The sequence below is a fragment of the Opisthorchis viverrini genome, assembly GCF_000715545.1.
Source record: "Opisthorchis viverrini unplaced genomic scaffold opera_v5_227, whole genome shotgun sequence".
NCBI lineage: Eukaryota > Metazoa > Platyhelminthes > Trematoda > Opisthorchiida > Opisthorchiidae > Opisthorchis > Opisthorchis viverrini.
In genome coordinates this window covers 186,520-204,513 of record NW_008751884.1, presented here as the reverse complement: position 1 = coordinate 204,513, position 17,994 = coordinate 186,520, and the positions used below count along the sequence as shown (strand labels likewise).

General features: G+C 40.4%; 1 protein-coding gene across 1 annotated transcript in view; it reads left to right on the top strand.

Moving 5' to 3' along the window:
- Positions 1–16,649, top strand: part of T265_08602 (hypothetical protein) — a gene marked incomplete at both ends in the record, with an annotated part of 29,772 nt that extends 13,123 nt beyond the window's left edge. Inside the window, 5 exons of the mRNA XM_009174457.1 lie at positions 2,208–2,366; positions 9,609–10,036; positions 11,293–11,333; positions 13,487–13,590; positions 15,589–16,649. Of these exons, the coding sequence (XP_009172721.1) occupies positions 2,208–2,366; positions 9,609–10,036; positions 11,293–11,333; positions 13,487–13,590; positions 15,589–16,063 (1,207 nt within the window). The remainder of the gene's footprint in view (positions 1–2,207; positions 2,367–9,608; positions 10,037–11,292; positions 11,334–13,486; positions 13,591–15,588) is intronic.
- Positions 16,650–17,994: the final 1,345 nt, after the last annotated feature.

Genomic DNA, 17,994 nt, shown 5'->3' with positions numbered 1-17,994 from the left:
AATAAACTGCAGCCTGTGAACACGTTTTTAAACTGCCAGATGTACCGGGCACATTTTTCTCGTACCCATAATCTGTGCGTAAACACCTACACATTTTGTTACCTATGATAAAGTGCACAATGCACACTTTCCTCTGAAGAAATATCAAACGAAGACCTGTTTTTTGTAAGAAAGTTTGCTAATTTCCACATAATGTTCACGTCATATCATCACAGCAGAATTACTGGGCGAGAGGCTGAACAGCAGTCTTTCACCGAGTTGCCAGCGGTGATTGAAGCACCTTCGTATTTCTAGCAGTACAATCGGCACAAACGGTGTAGATGTGTTAACAGCGTTCTGACCTTCGCCTGTCAAAGAGCTACTTTCGGGTGGTTTTATAGCGGATTCATCTGTTTGGGCAAACTAAATTACAGCCACCCCGATAATTATAGTTGTCTGGATGCAACCACCTGCATTATTCGAATAAACCGACTCTATTTGTAAAAAATTTCGATCTGACTTTGGCACGCAAAAGAATAGTTGATTCGAAAGTGAAGTTTATCAGAGACCGTTTAGTTAGGAGATATCGCATTCTGAAAGCCAGATGGTTCCGAGTAAAAAGCACTTCTGAAAATGAAGCTTGTAGTGTGGCCGGAACGTTTGTCATTCTCTGGGCAAAGCGGAGTGATGGCAACGTAAATGCATCAGTTTTAGAGTAAAAATGTATTTTTAAAAATGGTTGAAACCTACTCAAATGATTATGTGCAAGAAATAGAGTTCTTGGAATAACTGCGTTGGAAAACACTTTATGCTAAATTTTCCTTCATTTGATCGATTATGCTGATAAGTATATATTTGCTCTCTGAAGCCAAACGAAATGGCGAACGGAAAAGTGCATCCCAAAGATTTCCTCATTTTTTATTCCTTGCATTAATTCCATAAATACTGCACTGTGATTTCTTACCGGATACAAATTCAGCTCAGTGAGATTGGAGTCATAATCTTTGTCAACAACTAACTTATGAATCAACCAAACAACCAACCGATGATTAAATACATCCGGAAGTAATTGCTGTTTGAGGATAAGCTCGATCGAACTTTTGATCTATCCAAGACCAGAGTTCTGTTGCGTTTTACTCATCTATCTATGAATGGCACCTTAAGTCAAGTTTCACCATACGAAAATCATCATACGAAATCAACCTTTGTTCGATAAACCGTTTACTTGCACCGTCTCCAATGGCATCCGATGGCATCCAGTGGCATATCCGAAATCCGTAAACAATACCGGAATATTCTACGGCAAGGAACGTACTATTCAGATTTTATTCTGAAGCTGAAATCGACTCATCTGTAAACACTTAAAATCATTTATGCTTTTTGTAAATCATCAGAAACGCCCAACTCTCGGATCTTTGGTAATGTACGAACCGTTCCGTCAGTGCAACAAGCTTATGAAATCGGGCCACGAGTGTGGTTGAACTACATTTTAGTGAGACATGGCGACGGTGTCCTTCAAACACAGAGTTTCATCAGCTGCGGTTAATCGGCCCTCGGAGCAACAGTAAGGTGTTATTCTGAGTTCAGCCCTTATGGTTTGTAGGCAACACAAAGAAGTGCTTAAGTTCTGGAACCTACTCAGTTCCGTACTGAGGAGACAAAGAATTGGGACTATGTGGAACACATATTCATGCCTTGTTATGCTTTTCAGTGTGTTCGGCAGTTCAACATAAGGACTGCTGCTTAGGCAGGTTAACCAGTTTGGAGTCATGTTACAAAACTTTCATACTTTGGCCCGAGTAGCATTACTCAAAATTTTAAACGGTCTTGAATAAATACCTCTGTATCAGTGGCCAAGTTCATGAACTTTCTGAGGAGGTATGAAATCGTGAATCCTCTAGGAAAGTGCAAAAGTCACTTGAGGTCTGAGAAAATCTATGTAGGTCTTGCAGAAGACATACGACTGTGCTCACTTGGCCTCAACTTCGTATCCTTAGGGAAAAACCACCATATTAGCCTAGCTTTATCATAATTAAAATAGTTTCTTTGAACTTTAAACCCCTCTTTAAATTTACTGCCCACCACTTTTGTTTCAGTCTTCTAATTTCCCACAGTATGCTCTCAAATTAGACGGCAAGCCAAATCTGTTTTTCATTTGTCTGGAGACTGTGATAGAAAATCTATGACAGAATTATATACCAACATTTGCATCTTTCGGTTCTTGACAGAGTGAAGGTGCTTCTGAAAGTGGAATGTGCCACAAATTATTACGGAGAACGTTGTGAAATTTATTGTCAACCGAGTCCGCAACTGTGGACCTGCAACAGCTTGACAGGAGCGCGAATGTGCAATAAGCCTTGTATCCAAGGAAGTTGTGTTCTGACCAAGTAAGTTGAAAGATCAGCCCTACATGTAAGACGAACAGCGCATCTGTAAACTTGCACTCTATCTATCTATCTATTATCTATCTATCTATCTATCTATCTATCTATCTATCTATCTATCTATCTATCTATCTATCTATCTATCTATCTATCTATCTTATCTTCTATCTATCTATCTATCTATCTATCTATCTATCTATCTATCTATCTATCTATCTATCTATCTATCTATCTATCTATCTATCTATCTATCTATCTATCTATCTATCTATCTATCTATCTATCTATCTATCTATCTATCTATCTATCTATCTATCTATCTATCTATCTATCTATCTATCTATCTATCTATCTATCTATCTATTTATTTATAAACTTGTTTGGTGTAAATCGATTTGATTTCCAGAATGACACGTGTGGCAGCACCTCGTTTCGTACCATGTGACCAGTATGCGCAAATAACAGAGTGAGGGGGTATTTCAAGGCACAAAAATTATTTTACCCTAAGACTTGGTTTTCTGGAGAGTTTGTCAGTTTTTGACTCCGACTGAAGTAACACATGGTTCCTGAGGCACCAAAATATCAACTATTTATTGCCCTAAATACTCCGCTAACCTTACCAAATTCTACTCATTTTTTGAGGATGCTATAAGTGAAAGATAAAAAATACACCATATGACTGTCAAGGAATCTTTCGTTATCACCGTCCTGCCTCAGAGACCAAAGAAAGATTTTGGTTGAGATTACTATGCCCAGATAGACACAGAAAAGCACTGATTTTTAGCATAACCGCAGTAAATCAGTGCAATCATTCAAAATGCGAGCGTTGCTTACTTGAAGCTTCAACAAAAATGAAACTCAGGGGTCACCCTGCAAGACCAAGAGTAACTGAAAAACGGTGAGGACGGCTGATCGCAAAGCATTTTCTTGAGATCCATTTAGATTGAGATCAATTCCACTAAAAAGTGCCCAAAATTGCATCAAAACACTGATATTTCATTGGAAACAAACTTCAATGACCTGCTTTTCTAATCGGAGACTTTCTCGCGCTTTTATCCATAAGAATTCCTGACTCATCTGTGTGAACCACTTGCTCCTCCTCTGAAAATAATAAAAGACAGTCAATATTGATAACCTGTTTTGTGTGTGTGACTGGGTTGTGTCTCTAGCAAATGACGTGGATAGATTTTATGAGCAACATCAATTTGAATTTGCTTGTTTGTATATCAGAAACGTGCACTCTCAACATACTGTAAAATTAAATTTCGAAGAAAGAGGTTGCCCATTAAATCAGATTTACACGTTCTGAAATTTTCAGCATCGTCTCACAAACATGAGAGACTTTATTCAAAAACCATCCTAACTACTTCCTTATTCAGAATACTCCGAACTAACTGATCTAAGCTAGTCTTAACTGGAGCTGAATCGGTTCTAGTAAGCCTGGATCATCCGTGTCTCCGCATCAAGCAATTCAAACATAACCAAAGTGGGGATCAATTATTAAGCTCATGTGAATCAAACGAAAATTTGACACGAAGTAGTTATGAGCACGTCAGTACCCAAACATTTTAATATAATGTTCTTTTCGCTCTCTAATTACGGAAAACAATCGGACACATTCAGTGGAATACAGTTTTGCGCTTTTGTACGTTCTGATATCAGTGGGAATGCTTACTACGTTTATGACTTGATGTGAATGGAAAAGAGACATTCGATAGGCAGTTCTAAAGTAGGCATTTTGTAATTCATTACTAAGCGGTAGAATTTATCTGAAACAGTTCAGAAGTTTCCAAGAGGAGGATGAAACGAATAGCTGGAATGTGGAAACATGAAATTCACTTAGGGAATCTGTTGGAATCTGTTGTTGGTATATTCGAAATATTACAACACCATAGAGGAGCTCGGTGCATCGTTTGCATTCTCAGCCGGATGGAGTTACCGATTCTCGGGTGTTTTGCAGAAGAGTGCACAATGGGCGAAATGGGGTGGAATGTAGGAAATACACTAAGAAACGACGGACGGAGTCAGCTAGGCAGAGTTTTGAAACGGTCTGCGGAATACAACAACCACAAGTGTTGCTTAAGAAGATTATTTCTTATTGGCATCATTCTTACCTGAGTGATAGGTTAGTGTTAGGAAGCGAATTAAGGGAACTCAAGGACTCAATTGGTGGTTTGTAACGCTGTCATTTTACCTGTTTTTCTAGCCATTTAACATCCATTCTGAAACGCATTTGTAGTGCGGTATTCGTGCATTCGCGCCTGATGCAAACAAAAGTTTTACAGCCAGGAAAATTTGATTACGTCTGGATGGAGATGACTGAAAATATAAGGATGGTTTTAAACCATATGCATTTCGGTCGGTGCATGGTTCATTCTTTAATTTATTCTGAGTCCCTTTAATGAACTTCACTGATGCATCAAACAATCCTCAAAGTGGCACCAACTCGCAAAAAGGTGCGAAAAAAAGTTTCCATAAAATTTTTAGTGAAATTCCAGTCCCTCTATACAGAGTCAAAGGTCTTGCTCCCCAAGGAGCAAGTTTATCTCAAGATAACATCGAATCAAATAATACATAGCAAAACAACATTGGTGACGATTGCGAACAACGTAAGTTTGGGCCCTGAGCACTGCATTTGTGCCTTTCAAACTGTTCAAAGTTAGTTAGGCCACTTAACTCATTTTGCAGTCCAACCTAGAAACCTAATCTTACTACCTGAAAAGTACTGCGTTTACCATGACCCTTCACGGAAAACGTCAAGTGTGATTCGATCCTTCCCAATGCTATTCATTGTCTGCTTGACTCGGGAAACAACAGTTATGCTGCAGTTGGTTTTCGTGGAATATTTATGCACAGCTTACCTTTTCCATAGATGATCTATAATCCTCAATCCAGAGAGCGAGATATTGGTACGAAAAGCTGCTGCTTAAATATCACAGAATAATGATGAAAAAACGTTGCTCTAAAAATGGAAAGTACTGAGGATAGAGGTCAAAATGCCTAGTCCGTTGACAATCCTTCAAACATCCATACTAAGACACCAACTTTTTTCAGCAGTGTGGAAATACATGCAACGATTATACAGCATTGTTTGCTTAATTTGCCCTAACATGTTCATTACATAACGACAAACTAAATGTGGCCCAAATGTAGTCAGATAGCGACTGGTTGTTCGCTGCTCGTCATGTCTCTTGTTGATTCCAAAAACCGTAAAGGCGCCGGCCAGGGAGCCGCGAAGTTCCTGTTAAACACCGTTTGACCGTGGCCATATCCATTTTAAGTTACCTGTTTATAGTCTGATACTCGAGAAATTTCTGCCAGTGAAGAACGAGGCTTACTTACAAAGACGATGTCTAACCATTCGTGGATATGTTCTAGGAACGCTGCCCTAACAAGCAAGGCCAGAGAGCGAAAACTCTAAACAGCCTTAAAACACACAACTGACATCATCGAATAAATGAAGCAACCTGCTTCGAAGTAATAACCAAAGCTTCTTGTTGTTGACCAGAGGTGGTATGAGATGCGCCATATTTATTCCAGGGAACATGCGTGAATGGAGACTAGCCAATATGTGGCTTCGAAAATAACTTCTATAAGCCCTTGATCTGATACCAGGTAACATAATTAAGCTTGGAGCGAGACTGCTGCATTTTTTTCAAATCATCTGAAGCGGCAGAGTTTGTTAGGTTGTACTCAATGAAACCCAAGTATAAGTTACAGATCAGGTTAATGCAAAGTAGTCCTCCTGGCCGTTCTTTTGTCTGAGCGTGTATTGCACTTTCTGAATTAGAGTTTTACTGTTTATACGATCACTCTTTCAGAATCATCTTGACAAGTTAAAAATGTTTGTGCTTCTTCTCACTGATTACTTCACGCTATAGGATTTTGGAGCACTTGTAACAGAATAACTAGAATGGACTGGCTTTGGCCTAATGGTGTCTCAAATAAGTTTCTTCATTGATCTGGAAAGTAGCATCGGAGGTTGTATATGCATTTGATCAGAATTCCATCACAAGTCTTCCATAGCCTAACCGGATTACACGTGGATGAATAAATATAGTGCAGAAGGGAAGTTGGGAAAACGATCTCCTTGAGAGTTAGTGTTTATGGCTCTTCAAAGTCAAGCATCGTTATGCTTTACGCCCATGACACTGGACAATTTACCACCGGTCACTTGCAGTATCATTTTGAACGGCAAGATAAGGGAACATTAGTTTTCCTGTCATCTGTTGCTGTTTCAGCTCTTGGTACTTACCGCGACGTGTTTCCCCTTGCAAAGCGCTGTGCATAGCCGTCTAGATACTGGGGTCTTGGTCTATGGTATCTAGCAAACAAATGGTTTTCACCCTGTTCATCAGACGAACCATTCGATTTCTTTTGTTTCATCGCCATGAAAGATACAAACAGTACCCCAAAAAACCTTCAAAATGCACGGACCTTCAGACCGATCCACCAAATTGCTTAATTGACTTGGTGTCTAAACAAAGTGGTGCCTTGTAGTTAGTTTTGTTTGTGGTGGAAACAGCGCCAATGAAAGGCCGGTGCTTGTCTGTGTTCGAGGAAAATGCTAAACCTATCATCTATGCCATCTTGGTGTCTGCCAGTTGTTCTGATTGTACTAAGTTTGATAGATTTTGTCCGCCAAAATTTAGCCTAGCTGAAAACTAACGTGCATTCATTTTTATGCTGGTCGGTCCTCTCCATTGCATGTGCATTCTGGTGTTTTTTGCTCTAGGTGCGCACCTATCTACCCCTTAATTGCTAGTGGAATTCGATTTGCGGAAGGGCGAAAAAGGAAACAGTGAATAGATTGTTTATTTTATATAGCCATCCAACTACCCAGCACTAATAATGAAAAAATCCAGTGGGCCTAATGGAACCTAAGAGAAGAGAAAATTTGAGCATTTAGCATCCAAGAACAGAGAGGGGTAGAAGTACTCCCAATTCGATTTAGAACTTGAACATGTGACTTCCCAGTAGCAGTCGAAGAGACATTACTGAAAATAGTTTACTTCTGGTAATTGGAGCTTAAACATTATAATACTGACCTAGCCGCCATCAGAGAAACCCAAATGGCCGAATACAGGAGGAGTATTATAAAGTCCTGATCTGAAACTCCACATGGCAGACGTTGGAAACGTGGACTTGAGTTGGATGTTACCATTTGTGTAAATCGCAGTTTAGTGGATGAGCCAAACCCTGTCAGTGAGAGAATACTAACTATCCAGCTCTATCAACGTATGGAATTGAGTCACAGGTAGGTTTGATGATCCCGGATATCAAAAGGGATTTGGTTCGGAAGCGTACGGCACTATTTATGCAAAGGTGAACAGAATTATACAATAAACCTCAACTGTCAACGTTCTTAGCGTCAACAAGTGTGCGAGTCTGTGACTGACCGATACAGTGCACGGTCAAGGTCTGCGCACCAGGCAGTGGCGAGCGGAATGTTTTCGTGGGTTAACTCAATGCCGAAATCGACCCCGACAAATGACTACTAAAAGGGATAATAATCTGGATACTTGGAGCCATGAGGGTAAACGGCTTGTGTCTGCCAAGGATATGTGATAGTATAGAAGCCACGGTTGCTGATACAAAATTCCGAGCTAGCATAGTGACTGTAATGGCTTGAGTACTTCCAGGAAGTGAAAATGCTTATCTTCTGGATTATACCATTTTACGACAAGGGATCTCAAGGACTTCATGTACCAAACGCGGTACGCTGTGCTGATTGCAGTACGAGTCATCCATGGCTGCTATTCCGTGTTCAAGTGGTATTGGGAAAACCATTCATCGTTGAACGAATAGTCTATGAAGTAAGATCAAGATAGGCCAGTCAGCATTACGAAAGTTTCGACAGATTGTCTCTAAAATTATGCTTAATTCAAATCTAACAAAGAGATTGAGATAACAGTTGACCAGGCCACCAGAATGGAGGGACTACCTGCCGAAATGTTCGTATTGGGTGGACGAACATCGGAAGACGATTGTAACACCGGATCTTCACAGTTTGAGAAACAAATGTTTTACAAGATTCAAATGGTATCACCATATTACCACTATTCATGCGCAAATGCAAGCCCAATTCTGTCACCCATCTTACTCAACTGTCTCATTCTTGATATTCTATAAGAATGTATCCTTCAAGAACGGCGTATTGTTTGAAGAAACTGACCGTTATAGGCTCTGTCGGTATACTTTACTAACGCCTTTTTCTTCGTAAGCAAGGAGGCCCCGTGAATCATCTGGAAAGAAATTGGCTGTCCCAGAAAACTTGAAAATCTAGAAAAAACACTTCACCACTGCATAAGAGGCCAAGAGCATACTTCTGAAATCACCTACGCGAAATTTGGAATTTGCACAGATGTGACGCAGGGCTGTGTTACGGTTACAAATATGCGTGATGCATATCTGGCTACGAGTTAAGCAGATGTAATTTCTGACTCACAAGGTGACGTGAAGTTGATCCACTTTCCTCTAAACTGTGTTCTCTTCAACTCACAACTATTTACGACCAAGACAAATTTGCGTGAATTGAAGATTTGTACGATATTTTTTCAAAGATGACGGCTTTCTTTGCAAATTCGGTGAGAGATTCGCTGTAATTTGTCTGGGCAAAAGCTCGCTTTGGCCTAAGCATAGATGTTTCTTACAAAAACAGGAGCCATATGTTCAGATTAACAGCTGGGGCACTAGGTGTATTGTGAGACTTCCGATATTTTAGCGACACCATGTTCGCAGTCTTGACAGTCGATGGTGAAATAATGCTCAGGCAAGGCAAGTGCTGATTTTGTTTAATTATATAAACATGTTGGAAGCTATCATATCCTGCTTTTGGGCGCTCAGGTCCCAGCATATGGAGGTACCGTATTGTCTTTACTACTGTGCTACAGAAAAACTTGTGCACAATACCAACGGTAGAGTGGAACAACCTCCTAAGATTTACTTTAACTGCTTCTCACGATGCAATCACTTCGGCTACAGCTGAATATAGTCAGTACGTATTATCTTATTACGTTGCTACAAATTCATGATCTTGTGCGGGAGTTTTGTCCTTAATTTAAAATGTTTAGTGTTGCGCCAGGTTTAAACAAACCAGAAAGTTTCACCGGATTTTCCCTTGTCCCCCAAAGCCGATTCTTACAAAAGTGGTGGCTTTGTTGAAGCAGGATGTTTTATTGTATGCCTTAGGAACATTGAGTTTCAAAACGACCTGAAATAATTTTTTTCTCTGTCAAATTCCAGCACCAGTGCTGTTTGTGTTTGCGCCCCAGGTTGGTCTGGTGAATTTTGCAGAATGCCGTCCGACAGCACACTCATTACAAGCATGATTTTACCTGAAATACCTATTGATCCACCCACTGAATATGGAAATGAGGAAGGTGTGGAAGATTCTGGCGACGTCGAAACCAGTATTTCGTCATCAGCTGACGATTCCAATTCAGCACCTTCAATGACAACTCAAACTACGGCGGTTATGATTCTTCCCTCGACAGCTTTTGAAGCAGAAACAAAGCGTGAGGAGCTCCCTTCCTTGGAAGAAAACTTGAAAACACGGGAACCAATGATGGAACGCCTTCTCCCTCCAAATAAGACAGAGAGTGTGTGGGAGCCTGACGCTTATGAGCAGCATGAATTTGATTACTTACTGGCAAATATAACAAAGGCAACATGTAAGTACCTCAAGCAAGCTTCCCTAAGTAATTGTGTTAGAAACAATCAGCAAACAGTGGCCGTTGTGGCTGTTTAGTGACAATTTTTTCCTTCAAACGGATCAACAGAAGCGCTGAGAAGTTTAAAGCAACAGTTTACTTCAAAATTACACTGTGCGCCGGCTGGAAATGTGTTCGATGACTTTTTATAGGATTTTATCAAATAAGGCCGAAGCGGAAACTTTACGATTGTCCGTCTCTGCTGGATTTTGATAGCTATTGAAACCTCACCCTCCATTCAATAATATGTGACTTTGATGACGACGATGCCTCTGAATATTGACCAGCATCTGGGCGGACGACCATGCCTCTGAATATTGACCAGCATCTGGGCAGTGTGTGAAGTGGGCAGTGTGCACTCATTTGAATGACACATTCTAAAAATGTCGATAGTTTTGATGCAACGGGATTCATTTTGATCGATTAGCCATTCGTATAACTGTTTTTGGTGCTAAATAACAGGAGTTATAAGATACGCTCATCCATTATGGCAGCGCTCACTACTGTAACCTAACGACGGAGAAAGTAATAGAAAGTTGGTTGAAAAAGGATGTCTTGAGTTCATTTGGCAACGACTTCTAAGGTTTTCCAATAAATAAACATCTTATTCAGTTCAGTTCGAACAAAATGATTTATCAGAGAAAGGCTCTGTTTTTTTTGGGTAGTCTACACCCAATAAGTTAGGAATGCATGCATATGATGTGCCCCTGAAGTTTGAGCATAAGTATTACTAATTCGTGTGTGGCCACTGACCAACCATCCGGTGTCTAATCACAGTATGGTCATCTTCATCTTGGAAACTACTGGGCAATTTTTGCTTTTTAATGGTTTCCAGTAAGCATTAAATCAGGCGTACAAAGCTTGCATGTATTTCCTCAGTTTGACAAAACGTGGTTCATATGGATTCAGGAATTACACTTCACACTGCAAGATTAAAGGTCTCAAAGCGCGTTGGAAAGCTTCATGCCATACGCTACATGAATATCTGTGATGAGTTTTCTCAACTTAATTAAGTATTCCTACTGTTCCAACTGATCGTCCCTTCTAAAAGTTTGTCTCCGGGGCAGCAAAGTTGCCAAAAATGGAATGTTCAAACGATGAGTCATAAATGTGACACAGTTTCTTTTAGTTTGCTAGCTCTTATTCCGATGTGCCGACGCTCTTGTCCATTGCAATTTTGTCAGATGAATAAACAAAAACCATTTCTCACCTTTTAGCTGGACACATCAGTTACAAACACAAGGTGTACATTGTAGCGGTAAGTTCATGCGTCAGTGTGGTTTTGCTACAAAGATGGTCAATCAATAACTTTCTACTTCCATGTATCGTGATTACTACGACAGCCCGGGTATAAATTAGTGATAATTCGGTAATTAAATATCTAATAATTTCTGGCATTTTCATAGCCAACCACACCTGTAAAGAACCGAGGGCCAGTACGGCTGAATAGTTAAAATATTCATTAACAGTCACATGACTGCATGTATGAGTCACCAAGTGATCAACCTCAAAACACTGCACATCCATTCGTCAGTAGAAAGTGGTAGACAAGCGTGCGGCATCGTATTAAACACAGCCTGAATCCGCTACGTAAAACGCCCCCCTTTAGGACTAATGACTACGCTTCTTGGCACTTAACCATACCTTCGTCATAGTTTATTCGCTTCTCTAAACGAAGCGATCCTCCCCTGGTTTTTATTGAGGCGAACTATTGAGAACAAGCTGTGTAATGGGAAAGAAAAATGCTGTTTGATTCAAATACTTGAATTCTGTCAAGTTCGTGCATAGAATGCACCGGAGGATAGAAGTCAAGTACAAATTCGGTAGATTTCAGTACTTGATGCACGAATTTTTGTTTGACCTCTTTATCCACAAAATGTTCTTGTTACCAAAAAACAGGTACCTTGATAGTATTTGAGGGGATTCGTTTGGTCAAAACGAGCGATAGGATAACCCGTGTTGATGGATAATGCCAACAAAACATTTTCAAAACTACCCAACATTTCATCAGGCAGTTGTAGCCTGCCCGACATCAGCGAACTATCTGCTTCAGCGAAAAGCATTTACGGCTGGCCTGGTATGCTACATTCATGTGCCTCGGAGAGCCAGCTAAGCCTGAATGGGATTTTCCGCTCCGGCAACTGTCCCGTACAGCTTATTTGTAGTGTGCACACTTAGTTTATGGCATCAGAAATCCTGGTGAATTTCAATAAGCACAAATCACCTAGGCCAGTCGTAGGTTTTGATTCGCCAATCGCATTACTTATTGTTCACATGTCCCATTGCGCTATAGTGGTCACATGAGCACATATGTTACTTACTAGGGTGGAAATCGAAAGAACAGTTACCTTTCATTTAATTGACTACCTCCTCTTTGTAGGTCTCTTCAGATGTTTTTTCGGAATAGGATAAAAGTATCATTTATGCCTCCTGAGTGCAGGTTTTCTCTTCCAGCTCAGTTGCTTGGGAATATTCAAGAAATGATGAACACGAATCCAAAAATGAAAATGTACAACTCCTTACCAGCTACACCATTTTACAGTCTCAAATTATGGTACCCTTCAGAACTAGATTCAGGGCAGTTATCGTATAGCCAAAAACAGGTCGAAAACATGCCTCCGTTTGTGGATCAAGAAGCCTACAGCGGCATTGCCTCGGTTCAACCTATGGCTAATACAATAGGCAACGGAAGTATTTTGAAATACTTTTGAATCATACGCTTGCCATGTGAAAGCAGCCAAACCCCCTTCAATAAAAATAAACAACGCGACTTGCATCGTATAAACACAACGGGCTATTGATATTTCTCCTCTGATCCCTTAAGGTCATAAACATTTTCCATAAGGTTTTCCTGAGTTGGCACGACTTTTAAAAGTAGCTTTAAGTGAATTTCTTGCAACTGGAGGTTCCAGACCACTTTTTTTGAAGGTTCGGCTGTCTAGGTTGAACGCTGTCCATAATACTTTGCTTCTGACTAAATACACGTATTTCTGCAGATTTGCCTGGCTACAATCTAACTGTAACTTGGTGTTTGCAAACGGTGCAGCACCTAACTAAATCACTACTGTGGTCCTTCTGGTGCTAATCAACTTTGTGCTTGTCGATAGATGCATCGCGATAGTTGATCTGAACCGCAGGGTTAAAGCGCAGTATCTGAGTGCCACATGCTGAGTGCACCGTCAATCCTCGCCTTTCTTGAAGAGACGAATAACGTTTTGCCGAAGCTGTGCACAATTTATTAGACCAGCAATGCACCTTTATTTCGCCAGGATTTTATGCACTTCTAATGAGGTTGTTACATGCAAAACCCTCCTTTATTTAAACACCATTTGGGATTGCAGCAGTTCTGATTGCCGTAAGATTTCTAGGTAAGTTTACGTCCGTTTCAGCTTTCCATTTTTTCTATTACAGGTGGTTGTATTGGTTGTTATTGCAGTTTGCCTGGCATTTTCTCTTGTCGGAGGGATCTTATTCTACCGCTTACGGTTGCAAAAACGTGGATCTGATCACTCTGGGTAGGTGGGTTTATGAATGGTCCTCATTTTTGTTCTCAAATCAGACTTTTAACTCACATGACTGGTGAAGTGAACTGTTCTTTTTCGTGAAAAGCACTGATTTTTAGAAACACAGCATGATATTTAGCTCTTTTCAGATATTAGATAAAACGATTTCCTCGGGACTTCCCCAACCTTACCTACCATAAACACGTGACCTATTAATCGGACGAGAAACCCTGCTGTTCACAAACAGCTGGAAAACATCTGTTACTGCAGTAAAACAGTGTTTGTGTCATGTGTGTTTAGGTTTCAAAAATGTCACTCCTTTTTACGCTTTTTTATCCCGAAGACTCACAAAGACGATAAGGGCATCAATCGATAATGAAGCGACCGAATGTGTGCGCATTTAACAAATCTGTTGTATTAACAAAGTAGAGGACTTGAGCACGTGTCAAGTAGGGAAAATTGATGTGTAAGTTTTTAAGAGCATGTGCTGAAGGCCCAATGTCTGAACCACTCTAACGAATTTGAAAAACTCAAAAGCTAAAATGTGCGTATGTCCCAATGTACCTACGTTCTATTGTAGTGATCAGTCTTAGATAGGATAACTGTCCAGCGGGGGTTACGTCTCAGAGCTCGGTTCAAGAGGCTTGTGAGGATCACCAAGTAGTAATTTGGGGAATGTAGCGAGCCCATACAACATACGATGCTGCATAATCAGTCGTTTTTCAGGTGAAATTTTATCTCCTCTTTTTTGGATGTCGTTAAAGCAATCAAACGATCAGAATCCCTATATTCTGGAAGTAGCAATATGGCCCTCTCTAAGCAGCGAACGTTTCATACGATTTTTTTTGCCTTGAAATGGGCGCGACCCAGAAACTCAGTGGCACGCTGTGGCATTCAGCATTTTGTTCAACAACGTCGGAAGGTGCATGAACTTTCACAGGCTCTTGCCGCATTAGGCACATACGTTTAGCCCAGTAGCGCTTAGAATAAGGGTTTTCTGGCCGTTTTTGAGTTCAATAATCTATCATGCACTAGCAAAACTTATGCAGTGAAAGAATAGACTCAGCTTGAGACAATCAACTGACCAAAAATCAATCCACTAAACAAAACAAATTCACTTATCTTACTGTTGCTACTCCTCGAATAAAGACTGAGGAGATATACCTGGCAGTTAGACCAACCTTGCTTCGAACAGCCTACTTGTTGTCACACTGACCTGGCGATGCCCATTTAAATATATTTTTTAGTTCAAGTTTCACTGGTTTCGCTGGTTTCACCATTCGCTGAATTAAAACAATACATAAAAGCCAAAAATATCAGGTTGTGGTATCTAGATACACCTATTCTATGACGGAATTATGGTTTCGATGAACCGAAATTTAGCAACGTATATTTGGTGGTTATATCTGTAGCTTGCAGTGACAAGGCCGGTCACCATAGATAGAAAATTTTCTGCTTGACCTCACGGCCAGAAACAAAATCAAGAATTCCATCCTATTGTCTCAGAAAACGGAGAACTGATTGGTATCTATCGCTATGCAATCCTAGAATGCGCCACTGTGATCTTTCAAAACGGATAGCAAGAATGAACTGGAGAAAAATCATCACCATGCATACATTACTGAATATGGATAGGATGACAAGCCTCTCGTTAGTCCATCACGGAAATGTGCGCTGACTTTAAGATGACTATTTCGTCGAACTATAAGGACGCTGCTTCTGTGGAACCAAAGAACCTAGCAGTTTGTTGTTAGAATCATACCTTGTCTTGCGAGACATGACACAAACGAACAACAGGCATATCTGTTTTTGTAAATTATGATAGGAACCCGGTCGACTATCTTCAGTGATGTTTTCGATCAAACTAGCCCTTACAAGGCAGCATCAAGTAACATTTAGTCTTTTCCCGTTTACCTTCGTTTTCATTTAGGCGCACTTTTTAAAGCCTTTTCAACATCATTATAGAATCCGTGTTCAGATCTGTCGACAAAATTTCTCTCTTGTCTTCAGCTCAATATGGACAAATACCAGCTACGATATCAGCTCAGGATCTCTTTTGAAACCATTCACTCTGGACTATCCTGCTGGATTGCACAAGTATGAAAACACATTAGGAAGTCCGAACCAAAGTGTTAGAACCAACTCCACGTTATCTGGCAGTATCATACTACCACGTTCAGGCTCTGGGATCCGTACCACATTGCCAAATATCCCGAGTGACCCATTGGGGGAACATACGCCGCCACCGGTTTTCACCGGAACAAAGATCAGATTCGCAGCCACCACAGACTCGCAACGTTCATCCACCCACTGCTCTTTACAAGAACGTCCATCTCTCTGTGTTCAGCAATCTCCAAATAACACAGAACCCTACGAAGAACTCTCCGCTCAACCTGGCGAGTACTCGAATTGGAGATCCGAGCCTTCTACGGAAACAACTCAAACTGCCTCAACTGTTGAAACGACCACCGCCCGTAATCCTTAGAGAAAGGATCCGATGTCGATGAGTGTGTTCCCTTCGTGGTACTCCCTGCCATGTACTTCGAGAAGTAATGAGCTGAGTACATTACAAATACAAAACTTTAAATTTAGTACAGGAATAACGTGAACCACAAACTGAACCGGGGAAACGGCATGAGCACTGGAATAAGCACACAAATATAAGAATTCATCCTGACATATAAAAAGCGTACAAACCAAAATGGATTTTTGATTGCTGTATGAATGCCATATTTTACATAGAAGCCTTTACCGTTTATTATTGCCTTTCTGTCGATTTAACCCATCAAAATATTTTTACTCCTGGACATGCCTGTGGACCACAACAACTGTCGTGTCGCCCTCTACGTTTACCTGCCAATGTGTTAAGATCTTTACCTTCAGAGACCGTAGGTGTTTGTTCCTACATTTGTGGAAGTGCTACAAAATTCCACTTGCTTATTCGCTGGCTGAACTGGTTAGATCTGATTTCGTCATATTATCGGACGTTACAGACGTTTTTTTATTTTTTTAATTCTGAGGTGGGTAGTTTGGCCGGATATAGACTTGTTATGGCTGTTTTTGCGAAAAAGTTTGGGACTTATTCTTTATTGGCTGCGATATACTTGGACGGACAAGAGTGGCCATCATACGGGATAGTCGTTGAAGAATCAGTTTATCAGTGTAATCAGCGTATTGCATCTACCCATTAGGTACACTCTGAGTTACCGTAACAGCTTTTTGGAATGCTAGTCTAACTGTGATCTGGGAGACTACGCACACTCTGAGCACATGAATCCAGATACTTTCTTACACATGTGTCCATCTTACCTTGGTGTAGAGATTTTTATTGAATACTGCCGCTGTATGTCAACATAACCTAATGTCAATGAACACTGCGGGAACAAGCGGCTTCGTGGAATAAGCAACGGTCAGACACAAACAAAATGAGTTCATATGTAGATTTTTTAGGCCAGAATCTATTACATGAATTTTTTACGGTTTGGGTGAGTTCCATTTGTTGCTGACTTCATAGAGGTCAACGGGCAACAACCCAGTGGGGGTTTTCTCGAATGCGACCCATCCTAGGTTTTTCAATTACTATTTGGCAGGATGCTCAAATGTACCGCTTCTTTTCAAGTGCATGGTGGTTGTGCCGCCGAAAGATCTGTTGTAACTGGAGAAAATGGGATTGGTTTAAACTTCAAATTTTTCATCATACACCTAGTTAGAACACGAACTTTGGTATACACATCTATCTTTTATAGCGTTGAGTTTTCCTTTAGTTTTGTGGTATTAAATAAAAACCGATAGGATATAGAGATGCAGATGGTGATTCAGGTAGATAAAATAATTAATAACAAAATTTGATCAATTTCAGACTAGCTGACTGAATTAACATCCTCGGCGCAGGCCGAGTTTGGCTCACCCATGTAACGGAGATCGAGTGAAATGTGTCACCATGGTCCATAACGCTGCGGTTTTTAGGTATTCATCATTTACAGAATAGAAAGTGCCTACAGATACCTGTCACGATTAATTAGACGCAGTTCTAAATTCGGCTCCGTAGTTAAGTATTTCAACACAACTACCCGTCTGCAATCTGTGTAGATGTTTTTTTGTTGAGTGATAATACATAGCAGGCTGTGGTTGGGAACGACTCTTGATGAACGGATTTCCTGTTACACTGAAATTAGTTCTTAGACCCAACCTAGAATTTCGAAATCTTGTCTATGGATTTTCATAACGACAGAGTTTTACAACATTCTTTAGCCAAAACTAACCCCTTCACAACTCTTACAAGAAGATTGATATAATCAAAACCAGCATCCTCAATATTATCTAAGCTAGTAGAACGTCTAAAACATGAACTAAAAAACTTCCTTACGCTTTGTTGTACCGGAGGCTGACATACCGATCATGGGATAGCCAGTAACT